This window comes from Glycine max, chromosome 1, assembly GCF_000004515.6.
Source record: "Glycine max cultivar Williams 82 chromosome 1, Glycine_max_v4.0, whole genome shotgun sequence".
In the NCBI taxonomy this organism is placed as follows: Eukaryota; Viridiplantae; Streptophyta; class Magnoliopsida; order Fabales; family Fabaceae; genus Glycine; species Glycine max.
The window spans coordinates 51,057,689-51,074,085 of record NC_016088.4 but is presented as its reverse complement, the minus strand read 5'-3'; the positions used below and the strand labels follow the sequence as shown (position 1 = coordinate 51,074,085).

At 35.6% G+C, this 16,397-nt stretch overlaps 1 protein-coding gene and 1 pseudogene across 2 annotated transcripts; one reads left to right on the top strand and one right to left on the bottom strand.

Moving 5' to 3' along the window:
* Positions 1 to 8,081: 8,081 nt before the first annotated feature.
* On the bottom strand, positions 8,082 to 10,530 carry LOC100305968 (rhodanese-like domain-containing protein). The gene is made up of 7 exons (NM_001248717.2): positions 10,342 to 10,530; positions 10,186 to 10,266; positions 9,752 to 9,862; positions 9,551 to 9,624; positions 8,909 to 8,979; positions 8,757 to 8,810; positions 8,082 to 8,371 (listed from the first exon to the last, which is right to left on the bottom strand). The coding sequence occupies exons 1-7, from the start codon at positions 10,434 to 10,436 to the stop codon at positions 8,297 to 8,299; spliced, it is 561 nt and encodes a 186-aa protein (NP_001235646.1). The 5' UTR covers positions 10,437 to 10,530; the 3' UTR covers positions 8,082 to 8,296.
* A 2,018-nt stretch (positions 10,531 to 12,548) lies between these two features.
* Positions 12,549 to 15,759, top strand: LOC100800170 (thiol-disulfide oxidoreductase LTO1-like; annotated as a pseudogene). Its single transcript, XR_005891846.1, has 5 exons — positions 12,549 to 13,021; positions 13,144 to 13,349; positions 13,451 to 13,563; positions 14,218 to 14,365; positions 14,808 to 15,759. The product of XR_005891846.1 is annotated as a thiol-disulfide oxidoreductase LTO1-like (transcript).
* The last annotated feature ends 638 nt before the right edge of the window (positions 15,760 to 16,397 follow it).

The window sequence follows — 16,397 nt, the reverse complement described above, 5'->3', positions numbered from 1 at the left end:
TTTCTGTTACAATCTGCGTCTTTCTCCCATTTGTCTATCAACTTATTCGCCTGTGAATAGGATGGATGCAAGTTTAGTGAAAGTCCAAAATTCAAGGTATCGTTCACCCATTAATTCTTTGCTAATTTACAATTGTATTCCATGCTTTTTCGATGTTGTCTTCTGTACCCAAACCCTTGAAGTAGACTAGTAGAGGCGTTATATGTTGAGACCTGAGATGTACAAGGCTTAGCTGTAATAAAATTGGCATGTCATTATGCAATTTGATTCCAAAAGTATTAAGACACAAATTGTCATCATTTTTTTTAATGACAATATATAAATTTGTTTTAAGATTGTGCTCAGTCAATTTAGACTTGGAAAACAATTATATTGTCAAATAATAAAAAATCACTATTAGATATAACTTTTAACTTTTAAGGTAAAAATAAATAAATTATTAATGACCATAGAAACAGAACTTGCTTTTCAGTTTTCACCCTCAGTGCCAATTATACACATGCGCAAGGTAATCGACGGTTTAGGACTTTCATTTTCAAGGTCCAACTTTTGAAAACTTTGAATTTTTTTTAATTAATGGACTAGCTATGGTGACAATCGAGAATGAGGTGTTGGATAGTATCACTTGTGAGGATTTGATCAATGAATTTGCTCCAAGGAATGCTCCGAGGACGAGATTTTTCAAGTAATTAATGTACTTCATAATTTTGCTGAACTTTTTAATATATAAGAGTTTTGTTTATTATTTTTTTATGGTTGAATTTATAAATTCATGAAATTTTTTGTCAATGAATTATTTATGAAATATGTTTTCGTTGTTTAGGGGTTTTTTTTTTAGTTTTTGTTCTGGATCTCAAAAATGTCCGAGAGAGCACTCTTCACCTTAACAAATCGTGAATAATACTAATTTACAATATGTGAATTAGTTCTCTCCAATCCCCTACGTTTGTGACTGCAATAAACTAAGGAACATCACAAGTAGTTCGACTATGAATTTTTCGAAGATCATCAATGGCTAGGCTTGTTATATATAGAGAGGATGTTTTTCAAAGAGAACTAGTGAAGATTAAAAAAAAAAAAGGAAGGAGAAAGGATGTTTTTTTGGTGTTGCTAAAAAGTTTCAGATTATGTAATGTGAGAAAGTGGGTTTGCGCTTAACTCAACCTACACAACCGACTTGTAAGGTGAGGATTACTCCTCACTTATATAGTTTATCTTGACACTATCTTTATTCAATGTGTGACTTCAAGATGTCCCATTTTTCTCATGACTACCCGTCATGTGGGACTTTTAACACACCCCTTTATCTAGGTATGACCACACCTCCCCTCACGCTCAAGGCTACCTGTCTAGAGCATGACAAACATAAGAATCCATTTAGGATAGGCTTTGATACCATGTCAAAAAGTGGGTTTGGGCTTTAACTCAACCCTACAAAATTGGCTTGTAAGGTGAGGATTGCTCCCCATTTATATAGTTTATATCAATACTATCTTTATTCGATGTGGGACTTTCAACACACCCTTGGAAGGAGACAACCAATCTCAGAAGAAAAGGCCATCATCATACGGTCTTAACTCCAATGACAACCTTGGAAGTGTGATTGCACAAGTCCAGTTGTGGGGTGAAAACTATGATGAATGGGCTCGAGCTATGTAGACTTCCTTGAGAGCAAGAAGAAAATGGGGTTTTATTGACGGAACCATAACGAAACCTGAAGAAGGATCCTCTATGATGGAGGATTGGTGGACTATCCAAGCCATGTTGGTGTCATGGATCTTGAATACAATAGAACCTTTTCTGCGAACAACCATGTCTTATTTGGAAACCGCTAAAGAGCTTTGGGATGACATAAAGGAGAGATTTTCAGTTGTGAATGGTCCACGCATTCAGCAGCTGAAATCAGACTTGGCCCAATGCAAACAAGGAGGTTTGTCCATGGTGGCTTATTACAAAAAGTTGAAGGCTCTACGGGATTATTTGGCCAACTATGAACAACTTTTGATATGTACTTGCAAAGGCTGCACGTGTGGTTTTGCAGCAAAATTTGAAAAATGCAGAGAAGAAAAACGAGGTCACATTAATAGGCCTAAATGATGGGCTCTATGGAACAACCTGTTCCAACTTTGGCCTCAGATCCTATGCCATCTTTAAACAAGATTACTTTATTCTAGTATGGGAAAAAAATTGTGGACTATCACACGAAGCAAAGAAGAAAGAACAGAAGTCATGGCCTTGGCTGCTTAAACAAGCGCAAGGGTGAACGGGCATGAGAACAAGAACATATCTGTTTACACGAATTGCAACAAATCTGGTCATGATGAAACAAATTGTTTCTTGCTGATTGGATACCTAGAATGGTAGGGTGACCGTCCCAAAAATGATGATAAGGCAGGTGGACAAAGAAGAGGTCAGAATCGCACTAGAGGTACTGGATCGAACATTGGACGTGCATAAAAGGGTCCAGTACGTGCTCATGCTGTACAGAACTTGGGATCCAACATTAGTGGAGATGTGGAGAATTCTGGCATGACAGGATTGAGCAAGGAGCAGTGGGAAACTCTGATAGAATTACTAAACAATTCGAAGGTCACTCCAAATGAAAGCATGACTGGTAAGACTAAACTTAATTCATGGATCCTTGATAGTGGGGCATCTAATCACATGACAGGAACCTTGCAACACCTATGTGATGTGAGGAAAGTGCCTGGGTGCCCTGTTGGACTTACTAATGGACATACCGCCACATCTACTAAAGAAGGAACAATAAGACTTGCTGGTGGTTGAAGACTTGAAAATGTGCTTGATGTGCCTTAGTTCGATTGCAACTTAATTTCTATATCACAATTATAAGATGAATCCAATTGTAATGTCCAGTTTACTGCTAATCTATGTGTGATACATGACCACACTTCGAAGATGCTGAATGGAGCGGGTGAACGAAGGGATGGACTCTACTTCTTCCAGGAAATTCCAAAAGTGAAGGCTTGCAGAGTTGAAGGGATAATTCAACTAGAAGTATGACACAAGCATTTGGGACATCCATCTTGGCAAACTACTCAGATAATCTCTAATGGTAGTTGGAATAGAATCAGTGAGTCGCACAATAAAGTTTGTGATACATGCCAAAGAGCTAAGCAAACTAGAGAAACATTTCCATTAAGTAATAATCAAGCTTCTAATACATTTGATTTGATACATTGTGATTTATGGGGACCTTATAGAACTCCTTCTTCTTGTGGTGCTTCATATTTTCTTACCATTGTCGATGATTGCTCATGTGCAGTTTGGGTTTTTTTGTTAATTGATAAGAAAGAAGTATCACGGGCACTGAATTTTTTTTTTTGCTATGGCGGAAAGGCAATATAACAAAAAGGTTAAAACTGTGAGAAGTGATAATGGAACAGTATTCATTTGCATGAAAAAATGTTTTCTTGAGCATGGGATAGTTTTCCAAACTTCTTGTATATGAACACCTCAGCAAAATGGCAGGGTCGAAAGAAAGCATCGACATATCCTCAATGTGGCGTGAGCTTTGCAATTTCAAGGAAGTCTACCCATTGAATTTTGGGGTGAATGTGTGTTAAGAGTAGGATACTTGATTAATCGTACTCCAAGCTCAGTCTTAAAAGGAAAAACTCCATATGCAGTATTGCATGCCCAATCACTCTCTTATACTCACCTACGTATCTTTGGGTCCTTGTGTTTTGCATGTAACCAAAATACAAAGACAAATTTGCAAGTCACAGTCGTTGGTGTCTCTTCATGGGGTACCCTTATGGGAAAAAAGGATGGAAAGTCTACGATCTTGAGACCCATGAATTCTTAGTGTCACGAGACGTTACTTTCCTTGAAAACCAGTTTCCATTTCATCACACCAAAACTGCATCAACTTCCTCAATCTCCATCACTGATGAAGCTGATCTGGAGAATCAAATTGACAATAGAGCAGCCAATCAAAATAAGTCACCCGCATAACAGATTCTTGACAATAAGGGGGGTACTAACACTACGGAAGTTGTTGTAACAGATACTATTATGTTTCCAAAACCTCCAGATATACAGATCCCAAACGCTCATGATGAGAATGAACCACTGGGGCGTGGCTATCATGTCAAATATCCATGCACTTGGTTGCAAGACTACGTCATACACACGATTCAAAAGTTGAGTCCTTCCACTTGTTCATCAGCTCAATCTTATTTTTCACGTGCACCCTATCCTATCACGCATTATGTAAACTGTGAAAAATTTTCTTTGCCACATAGACATTTCCTTGCAACTATTACTACAGAAAAAGAACCACTCAATTTCCATGAGACAGTGAAAGATGCTCGCTAGAGAAAAGCAATGCAATCTAAGATTCAAGCTCTTGAGCGAAATCGTACGTGGACCATGCAACGACTACCGCCTGGAAAGAAAGCTCTCGGGTGCAAATGGGTGTACCGCGTAAAGTATCACTTGGATGGGACAATTGAACGTTTTAAATCCCGATTAGTTATACTTGATAATCATCAAGTAGAAAGGATCAACTACACTGAGACATTCGTATCGGTTGCTAAAATGGTCACAGTGCATACTGTCTTAGCAGTAGTAGCAGCAAAAGCTTGGGAACTTCACCAAATGGACATGCATAATGCATTTCTGCATGGAGATTTGCACAAATAAGTGTTCATGAAAATGTCTCCTGGTTTTTCAGCTTCACAACCGAACATGATCTATAAGCTGCAAAAATCTCTTTACAAGTTAAAACAAGCTCCACGTTGTTGGTTTGCCAAGCTCTCTATTGCTCTCAAATCCTATGGATTTCAACAATCATATCTTGATTACTCTCTGTTCACTTTGCATAAAAAAGACACCAACTTGTGGTTCTTGTGTACGTTGACGATTTGATCATTGCTGGCAATACTCCTTTTTCCATCAAGCATTTTAAGCTCTACCTTTTACATGTTTTCATATGAAAGATCTTGGTGTTTTTGAAGTATTTTATGGGTATTGAGGTTGCCAAAAATCCTACAGGAATTTTTCTTTGTCAGCGTAAATATGTGCTTGATATTATATCTGAAGCTGGTCTTTTTGGTGCTAAACCCGTTGCCACTCCATTAGAGCAGAACCATCACTTGTCACTTGCTGCAGGACAACTTCTTTAAGATCCCAAGCAATATCAGCTTTTAGTTGGGCGTTTGATTTATTTGTGTTTCACTTGGCCTGAGCTGTCATATAGTGTCTACCTTTTGTCTCAATTCATGCAACAACCCCGAACAGAACACTAGGAAGCTGCACTCCAAGTGGTTTGATTCTTAAATGGTAATCCAGGACAAGGAATATTTTTTGCTCGTGAATGTGACTTATAATTTTATGGGTGGTGCGACTCAGACTGGGCCAGTTTCCCTTTGACCAGACAATCAGCCACTGGATGGCTAGTGCAGTTTGCTGACTCTCCTATTTCTTGGAAAACAAAGAAATAACATACAGTTTCTCGGTCTTCTGCTGAGGTTGAGTATAGGTCTATGCCAACCACTACATGCGAGTTAAAATGGTTGAAAGGGATCCTCTCTAACCAGGGGTTGTACATGACAAACCCATGACCATTCGCTATGATAGTTAGACTGCTTTATACATTGTCAAAAATCCAGTGTTTCATGAACGCACCAAACACATCGAGGTAGACTGTCACTTTGTCTGTGATGAGATTTTCAAAGACAATATCCGCCCCAGCTATGTTCCTACTACCATTCAACTTGCAGTTTGAAACTTTCCTTGGCAAGTTGGGCATTCAAAATCTGCATGCTCCAACTTGAGGGGGGTATTAAGCTATATTTGGAAATTAGTTATATTTGATAATCTTTTAATATGCAAATTAGAGTTGATAATAATTAGGCATATGTGTAATTGGTAGATAGATACACCTTAGACATAATTTTAAGAGAAATCACATGTGCACATTCTTGTATATAAATAATGGCCCCTTAAGAATAAAAGGCATTTGAACCATTCTTTTACATGTTAAAACAATTATTCACTTAAATGAATTAAAAAAAAAGTAGAAATAGATAAATTTTTTTAATTTATCTTGAATTTTATTTAACTAAAATAATACAAAATGTTTTATAAATATTGTCTATTATGTTATTTAGGTTTTATGTCTAATTTCTTAAGCTACAATGATGATACTTGTGGGGCCATCAATAGCGGCAATTAGGTTATAAAATTGGATCCCTTCTGGTATCAATAACAAAATACGAATATTTATCTTTATTCTCTTTATAGCTTTAACGGTGGTCTTTTAGGTTATGTAGATAGTTATTAGCTTCCTAACATCCTTTTAATTCATTTTCTTTTATCTTTATTTATAAAATAAATTTCAAATGTTTTTTTAAAAAATTATATCAGGAAAATCATGGGGAGTCAAGAATTATATAACAGGAAAATTATGGGGGTACAAAATATCTAATACAACTTTTAAAATTAAATGACATGACGTAAAACATTTGACCCAATGCAAAAATATTTTACAAGCTATAATATGCTAAAATATCATTATTACTAACTCTGACGGAATGATACACATGGAATCCTTACTAATAAATCTACTTTTTTTCATCTCAAAATGATTAATGTTTAACATTTTTTTCACACAAATCAAGAAAATAAATATTCTAAGAGAATTAATATTTTTTTAGAGAATAATTTTATTAAAATATTCTTGTTTTTTCTCTTAATTAAAAAAATGTATTATTAAATATTTCAAGACAACATTATTTATTAAGAATAAAATTGGAATAAATATTTGAATATCTTATTGAAAAATAATAACATCACTCAATTTGAAATTTTTTCCAAAAAGTAAAACTACAGTAACTTTGGGATGAAAAATGTAATATAAAATTTATATTACAAATATAATGAAACTAAAAACATTACATGCATTCTCTACTTTTAGGGCAGTTTGACTTGACTTGGTGAATATTTTGATGTCTTTTTAACTGTTTATTCCTTTTAATCCATCAAACATCCTTTTAGACAATCAATTAGATTAATCTTTTGCTTGATTTGATGGAACTCGAATTGATTTAAGATTATTAAGAATTAAAAATCATGAATTAGTCTCAATAAATAAGAAAATAAGACACATAAAATTGCATAATTTTAATAAAATTTTCAGTCAATAATAATAAAAATATATATTAGAAATTTTCTTATCAACATTTCTTACTGATATTACTTGAGTGCGTATTTTGAATATTAAATTAAGAAATTTGATTCATTGATGTTAGATTAGGAAATTTGTTCATGTAAAGATAGATATATTAAATTCATTGGAGTTGAGGATGATTCTTCGAATAAAAAAAAGATTAATTCAAGCTGTATTGTTTGAGTGCAACTTATTTATAAGGTTACGGCATAATTAGATTCATTCGAGTGATTTACCTGTGTATTATTCAAACATGTAATTATTTTCTTAACTATAATTTTTTTTCTTCAGTTTTTATAAAATCTGTTGTTTTAGATACTCTACCAAAAAGTTTCGGTCTACATTCTCCAACACCATCTTCAACTATGAACCATCACCACTCTCAAATCTGTAACAACTAGTCATATCAACCATCTCCAAGCCATCATCTACCCATTCCCCTAATAAACTGCTCCACTAACTGACATAAAAAGAAAAACTTTGAACAATTCAACTGTGCCTATCAGTGATTCTTCTCTCGCACATTGAAGGATCTTAAGAAAATTTACCATGTGCGTCCAACTTTTGAAATTAGAATATTGAAACCATCGGGTGCTGAAACTGAGAGCTGAGTCCTATTATTAACTTTGATAAATCCCAAATTTTACTCAACACTTCTTAATATAAATATAACCTTACAGCTCATGGTTCAGCGTTGAAGAGTGAAGGCTGGTTAGTTGACATAGCCATGAAACTCTATTATGAATCACAACAATTTTCTCTTTTGGAAAAAAAAAAAAACTTGATATCAACTTAGAGTTGAATTAAGTTTTGGCTAGGCAATTTTCATTAATAATATATCATCGTTCGAATTGGAAGGAAGGGAAGGCATCATTAACAACACATATTCAGCCAGGAAATAGAGTTTCTTTGCAAAGTTGGATATATATTAACATTTTATTTATTGTTGATATCGACAAATACATTTAATTTTCCATTTATAGATTTTTGTTTTCCCAGTGTCAGATTGTCACTGTCTTGGTGAAGTGTTTCTGCATTTCCATGCATTGGACTCCTCCCAAAACTTATTCTATTTACAGCTACAGTTCCAACAGAAACACTTCATAGCTCTGTTGGAAGTCCATTTTGTGTCCATGCAGCATAACCACCAGCCATGTCTGTGAGTCCAGTGAACCCCTGCAGAATGAAGAAATATTGCAAGATGGTAAGGCATCAAACTATTCTTAGGAAACATGAATGACAAGAAACCAAGAAGAAATTCCTCTAAACATGAATGATAAAGGTTGTACTCATCCATAAATTTCAATGGTTTAAGATCTTGTTGCACTTCAAATTAAATAACAAAACTAACTTTAGAAACAAGTTAATTTAGAGCAACCTTATTCCATTATTTCTAAAGAATTGAAAGAGGATTATAAAGGCTGAAATAGTCAATGTATACAGCTAGCCCTGAAAGATGTCTTGATGTGGAAAAAATAAAACTTTATTTAGACTTTCAAACAAACTAGGATGCTTGTTTTCGGATTCCAAAATTAAGGCATTGAAGAAAAAAAATGCTTACAGCAGCTAGCAAGTCACTTGCGGCCATCATAGATCTTTTACCAAGCTCACACCCCTGGGAAACCAGAAGTCAACATCTAAATTAAGCAGGGGTGCTAAAAATAACAAAAAATTTAATGACTGAATAATAGTTTTATGAAGATATGCACTCACGACAATAATTTCATCATCTTTCCTAAACTGTGAAGACACCTCTCTAATAAAGTTGCTGTTCTTTGTCATCCCTGAATACATGAATGGAGAATATATTAACAAATTAGACAAAATAAAAAATACATAGGACCACAAGACTCATCCCTGTATATAACTTTACCATATTAGAGTATTAGTTTTAACACTAAATATATAACCTTCTCTTGCAAGTAACCACTATTGATATTTTAATTTGAACTTTCAACAAAAGTAATTGCATTTCAGGGATAGGAAAAATTGAGTCACAATTGACATCATCTTGAAGTTGAAACTATCAATTGGGTCGGATTCATTGGATGCATAAGATAGTGAAAATAAAATGCCTTGGCCAAGTAGTTATATAGGAAATGGTGAAAATAGAAAATAATAAAATTTATTTTGAGTAATTTCTATATAAATTTTTGAACATAGAAACAAGAAAGTATTTTCCCAAACCAAAATGTCAATAAATTAATAGAAGAGTCCAAGTCCAAAGAACAAGCTATATCAGGTAGCTATTTTTGTTTTGGGAGGCATTAGGAATCAACAAAGCAGCTGCTAACATTGCCACTAAGATGATAGTATTTATAATTTAATATACAATTTTGAGAATTGAAATAGAACCTGATCCAACTCTGAACATATAAGGTATGTTAATTGCGCCAGGAGCGTGTCCAGCATCGAACTCTTCCGGGGTCCTGCACACAAAATAGAGGAAGAAGAAGAGATAAGGTTTTAGGCTGATTCTACAACATGATTCCAAAAACACTCTATGCGTTATGTTATGTATACGTTACTGGTGGTAGTAACTAATCTCTTACTTACCTTACATCCAAATATCGATGACCAGCTAGAAGAAGCTCGTATGCTACACGCACAGGCACCGAAGTTGGGACTCTAATAGCCTCCAAATTCCCCTGCAGAGATGCTTCCCTCCTTCAATAACACCACACTTTAGTTAATAACTAATCACAACCCATGTCACAATTCACAAGCTACGTTTGAATTGATCAAAAGAGGTAAAAAATGATATTTAAATTCTATTGTTTTGACTTATGCACGTTAGCTACCACAAATAGAACATGATCCATATTATGCTTATCTTTTTATTCTATTCAGGGTATGAGGTATAACAGTATAAGTACCGGGCCCTTTTTTTTTTATTTAATTACGAAAATATTACGTTATGTTCCATACTTGTGTATCTAATAATTTAATTCCACTCACTGAAGGAGAAAAACACATTTCTTGACGCTTACCGGAAGTTTGGAAACTTGGGTGGAACAGCAACGCTTATCCGTCGTCCCTTGTGAGGATTCAGGGAGTTTATAACTGAAAAACTGCACGTAACAACACTTTGAAGTTTTAGAAAAAGAAGAGCAATATGGTATAGAAGAATGGTTAAATTATTTGACCTGGTGTGGCATGGATTCATTGAGCACGAAGGAGGAGGGGCACGGAAGCAAGTGGCAGAGACATCAAACGTTGTTGTTGCTGTCATTAGTTTCATGGTCGTTGTTTACTGCAGCTGAGATTCTTGGAATGATATACCATACAAATGCAAACGAGTGGTTAGCTTTAATATTGATCTAATGCGTAAGGTTGCCGCTCCCAAGCCAAATACAACATTTGAAAGAGAGCACCATAACCATTGGCCCCACACATATAATTAATTAATGTTGAAGAGCCGATATTTTTATTTATTTTTGGCTGAATATATTCTAGAGCTGTTTATGTTACATTAAAAATTTGAGAATTTGTCTACTAATATGAAAAGAAAGAACGGATGACACAAGTAGAAAAGACTTGGGTCGTTTAATAAAGTCATACAAAGTTTGAATTTTGATTAAGTATTAGGTTGGTTTGAAATAAATTATATTTTAAAGAAATTATTGTACGTGTGTTTATGATTTTTGTCGAAAATTAGTTATAATTTTCGATGAAATTACTTAATGTGAATATTATTGATGAAAAAAATATGAAATAAAATAATTTATGTGATTAATAAAAAAATTGAATATGTCTCTTAAAAGTATTAGAAGACTTAGAATAACATAAAGGAGACAATGACATCGTAATCATTCGTGACGACCAGTAATGGGCTTCCACGCAATCAACTCTGCCAGGGATCTTCTTCTTGTTCTTTGTTTTAAGATAAATTCAACTCCATTATTACACAGATATTGATTTACTATCTTCTTAGACTTGCTCATTTTGTTTTACTTATTTTGTATGATATGCGTAACAATCTATCTGCCTCCGGGGAAAATTTTATACAAAAAACACAATTTTAGTAAAATAGTTAATAAACAATAGGACATGTAAGATTTTATATACGTATAATGATGTAGTATCAAATAAAATGACGTAGGTAATACTTCGTTGATGATGATTTTATCACGGATCCATTTTTACATAAGATACTAATATAACCTCATTTGTCAAAGAAATTTGATTGTCCGAAAAAATAGCACAAAATCTGCAAATTAAAATACACGTGACTCAGATTTAGGTTATAGTAGTATAGAAATGTGTGAAATAAGTGAGGTGCATTTTTTGTTTTGGATAGAATCTTGTCAGATGACACGTAATGTCTGGTATTTTAGCACAGATAAGTCCGATGAGTAAGTAACACAGTTGCAGATAAACGAAGAAAGTGATGACCCACCATCCACGAATCTTGAGGTCATGGATAAGTTTCCACCTCATAAATCCCATCGGATTTGCTTGGAGAGACTCTTCTACACGTGGCACTACATATCCCACCTCCCAAGGAACTTATGGATCTTCTTTATTGGGCCTAGATATTTTCACTCAAGCAATCATAGGGCCCATACCGACAGTTACGTCGCCCATTTGAATCCTGCACCTCTCATTTGAATCTGCACCTCCAAAGGAAGCTGAATGGACAAAAATGCCCCACCCACTTTCTTCTATCTTCTTCCTTGCGCGCCGACCCTCCACCCCTATGGTGACCTCAAACCTGCCTTGTGCCGACCCTCCACCCCTGCACTTCCCTCCGCCCCAATCTCCACCCCACCCTGCACCGCACTCGAATCCCACCACCACCTAAGAACCCCATTTTACTAGTAAGTTTCGACCCTGACGTGCGCCCAATGCCACAACAGAGTGATTTTGACTTGAACGAGTACCACAACAAAGGGGACAGTGATGTACGGTGCGTCGAAGTGAGTGGTTGTTGAAGGAAGGAAGGTTCACGCGGTTGAGGTTAGGCGATCTTGTCACTTATTCCATAACAACTATTTCAAAAAACCTATTTCGAAGTAGCTTTCCAGAGTACTTATATTATTTTGGAATAATTATTCTAGAACACAAAAATTATAATTTGAAATAACTATTAAGGAATAGGATAATCATTATGGAAAGCTACTCCATAATAGGTATTTTGGAATTCGAAAAACTATATTCCAGAATAGCTCTTCTAGAAAAGTATCCTATTCCAAAATAGTCTTTTTGGAGTAAAAGAGTATTTTTGTCTGCTAGAGTCTTTTAGGAAGTACTGGATGTGAAATGAGAGGTGCAAGATATAAATGCCTTTCACTCAAGCAAAAACAGGATCCATACGGACAGTGATATTGGGCTTTAAACGAGGTCAATAATTCTCATCAAGACCGACGAACCGGGCCAATCAAGTGATCCAGATCCACACCGTTGACAATTTTGCTTTGACTCTTTTGTGATTTGTGAAGGAAGGAGAAGGAGCGAAGGGGATGGTGAGCGAAGTAGCCAGAGACGGTTAAAGCTTTCTCAATGGCAACTACCTTCTTCACCCTCGCCTCGCTGTCACTACCGTCGTCTTCTCGTGTTTCCATTGGCGGCGCTCCGATTCGCGACCACCGTTCTCCGAACCAAATCAGGTTGTTGCCACCTCTCAAATGCTCCTCTTCGGAGCCGGAAACTGCCATGCATGCTCCCTCCGACCGAACTCACAAGTTGATCTCCGGTGTCGCCGGCATCGATTCCTCGAAACCTTGTACCTCACTTACCTTAAGCTCACCGGCGCAGACGCCTTTTGCCCCGTCGGCGGCGGCTCCTGCTCCAAAATACTCGACAGTGATTACGCCGTCGTTTTCGGTATCGCTTCGTTGCCTTTTTTTTTTTACGGAAATGTGATATAACTAAGTAACTAACTGAATTGTAAGTAATTGCTATTAGAATTTGTGTTATGAACGACATGGTCTTTTTGCAATTTTTAGGTATTCCTCTTGCCTTGTTTGGGATGGCTGCGTATGGGATTGAGAAATCAACTGCTCAAGTAGTGTTGCTTGGAGCCACAACCTCCATGGCAGCTGCTAGTGCGTATTTTTTGTACATTCTAACCACCAGATTCTCTGACTCGTCTTGCTCCTACTGTTTACTTTCAGCTTTCTTGTCCTTCACCTTGTTCTATGTTACAGTCAAGGTAGGTTAGTTATGTTAACCCTTTTAAAACCTTATGTGTTTATGCTTCTTTTCCGTGTTATTGCCTAAATTGTTACTTTCTTTTTTTGAATTTTGTGATAGGATATTGGATTGCAAGAGGTGTCTAAACAACTGGGTATGCAACTGCTTGTTGCTAGCTTAGTGATTCTCTCGCTGAACACATCCTACAGCAATTCTAAATCTGCCTCCTCAAGGTGAATGTTACTTTTTGTGCAACTTGGTTAGGACATTTAGATCACTTTAATTTGTCTAGTCCATTTGTCTATGAGTTGTGGAACAAATGTGTAATTCTGCTATCACATATCAATCAATGCCATTTCACAAGCTTGAACAAAAGTAGATGAAAAACTAATCTCTAATTGTTGTTTTCTCCTGCCTTTGCTTGCTGTGTGCCAATGTTTGCTTGTCTATGCCTTTTTTCCCCATAAGATTTTACTTTCTGGCTTTCAGGTCATGGCCAATGTTTCCTTAGTGGTTCTGTTTCTTAGATGCTTCAGTTTTATTAGCCTCCCCGTGTGTCATGTGACCAAAACCAGCAGATTAGGATTTTAGCTCAAATACATAGCAAATGGAAGTAGCAGCCCTTGTGTATGACAATGTAATTTGTATAATGTTATAACAGTATAATGTGGAACTGTAAGAAAAGGGTGCTTTGTTTACTTGGTGGTTACTAGTAGAATTTTTGTTTGAAGGCTAGGTTTATTCTTTCAAATAAACCTTGGATGGCTATATGTTTGTTTATTTTGTTTTTTCCTACTCCCATTGGAGATGAAACCATGGTGAATGCTTATGCTTGCAACATACAATTTGAAATCCTCAACTTTTTTGTTGTCTACTTTTACTAACAGCCTGGCTGAAAATGATCTTCCATACTTTGCAACTGAGATTACAACTCCGTTAAGCCCTTTCGCACTATCTCTAGCATGGCATTTGCACTGCATAGGAGCTAAAATGTATGGTGCTTTCTGGTGTTTGCACTGTCAGGAACAAAAAGAGGTATGTGGTCACTTATAATCCCTTTCAAAGCTTTTAGCCACACTGAATGGAAAATAAATCATCATAATCTGTGTTGATGCTTTTCTCTACCTTGAAAAGTTGAAACAGTGATTAGTTTTTTTAAAATTATAGTTGATAGAGAAATTGATAGGTAATCCCCATAGTTACATAGTTAGTAGAATAAATAGAGTTGATTATTAATTAGGGGTCAGTTACTCAGTTAGTGAGTCAAGTGGCTGATTATGTATATAAATAGGAAGAGGGGTTGAGAGAGGAGACAATTCATCGTGTTTGCTTTGTTCTTGATTATGAAACTACATTGGGGCTAGAATTGGGGATTAGGGTTCTTAATAAAATTTATTCCCTTTTTTTTTGGGGGGGGGGGGGGGATTGCCATGAGAAACTCCAACCAGAAGCTTGGGTTTGTCACTCTGTCTTCAAGATTAAAAAACTGAGGAGCAAGAAATCAATTGTGGAGATGAAGTTCAATGGGAAAGCCAAGGGCCAGTGGAATAGAGGGCAAAAGCTGATGATGAATGGGAGCAAGAAAACGTAACACGAGATGAAGAATTAGAGAGAAGAAAACTGGTGGCTCAAGGGCAAAAGACGAATAGAGGAAAGCAACAAAAACTTGGAGAAACCCACAAAAGCAACCAGAAGACAGAAGCAAAAATGAAGTACTTGAGATTAAGAATTACAGTGGAAGAGATGACATAGATACGGGCTGTTGCAAATAGGAGGTGAAAATTGAGGGAAACTCTATGTTCGACCTTAGGGGAGAACCAAGCACTGAACTGATGGCAACAATGGAGGTTTCAGGTTTGGGTAGTGCCTTCAACCCACCACAGAAGGTCGCAACCATGTGTGGTAGTTCAGTTTGCAACAGAGCCATGGGTTCTTTTCAGTGTAACTACACAGGCTCTGATGCTCTGTTTCATAGCAAAAAGTTCCATAGAAAACAGAGCACTAAAGGAGCATTGGGGCATTCTCATGTTTGTCTTTGGCCTGATAGGATTGGAAACTGCTCTTGGATTGCTGAGTGGAATTGGCTTAGTCATCGTGCTTCAATTAAGTAAATAGCTTGTAACTTTTGAAATGAAGTTAATTCCTGGCCTTTAGCACCTGCAATGGGCAAATACTAAATAAAACAAAAATCATCATGGTCTCTGTTATGCATTTCTCTACCTTGAAAAGTTGAAACTGTTGTCAACTCAGTGGGAACTGGGGAGTGAATGACTTGTGTAAGATCTGATTAGGTTTTAGGATCAAACTTAGTAATGTAACTTTCAATCAAGAACTCCCTATCATATGACTACTCGGGAAGATCTTCACCCTGGTTTCAGGAGTAGTTGTCAATGGATTCATAAATATCATGGTTTATTTCTTCATGAAAACTTTCCCTATTCTTTCTAGTGCATTAGATTCCTCTGCTTTGGATCCTAAAAACTAATATTTATTCATTGAGTTGATAGTTTTTTTATTTATTGAGGAGCTTATAATATTTATCCATTTTATTATAAATCTAAATTTACCTTGTAATTATATTTTTTTTGTATTTTCATTTACTCGTAAAATTTCACTATATTTCAAAGCATTAATTTTTAACAAATGATCTAAAACTTATTCAAACATTCGTCAAAGTGAAATTTAAATATTTAATTATACTTAACAAGAAATACCAAATACGACAGGCATTATTTACCTAGAAAAAAATAAAATAAAACTCATGTTTTATAAAGGTAAAATATACTCAATGTACAAAGTTAACCTTTTTTTAACTCTCATAATTTAATTTTAAAAAATATACTAAACCAAGATTGTGAAACTAAAAAAATATTGAAAAATTATAAAGCCCTTACAACACCACATGAATCCTTCCAGACACCAAAGAGAACCCTTAAAAAAAAGCGTAAGCCTAAGAACGGTTTGGAATAGTCTTCAACCGACAATATACTAGCTTTGGGTGTATTCTCAGAAGCTTCTCTTTTATATAAAGCCAGACCCCACATCTGTTTTCATTGTGGGACTTTTA

Coding starts and splice junctions, on each gene's coding strand:
- LOC100305968 (NM_001248717.2), bottom strand. CDS start 10,436: ATGAAACTAATGACAGCAACAACAACGTTTGATGTCTCTGCCACTTGC. Junction 10,267..10,341: donor ATGAATCCATGCCACACCAG/GTCAAATAATTT, acceptor TGTTACGTGCAG/TTTTTCAGTTATAAACTCCC. Junction 8,980..9,550: donor TATGTTCAGAGTTGGATCAG/GTTCTATTTCAA, acceptor TCATGTATTCAG/GGATGACAAAGAACAGCAAC.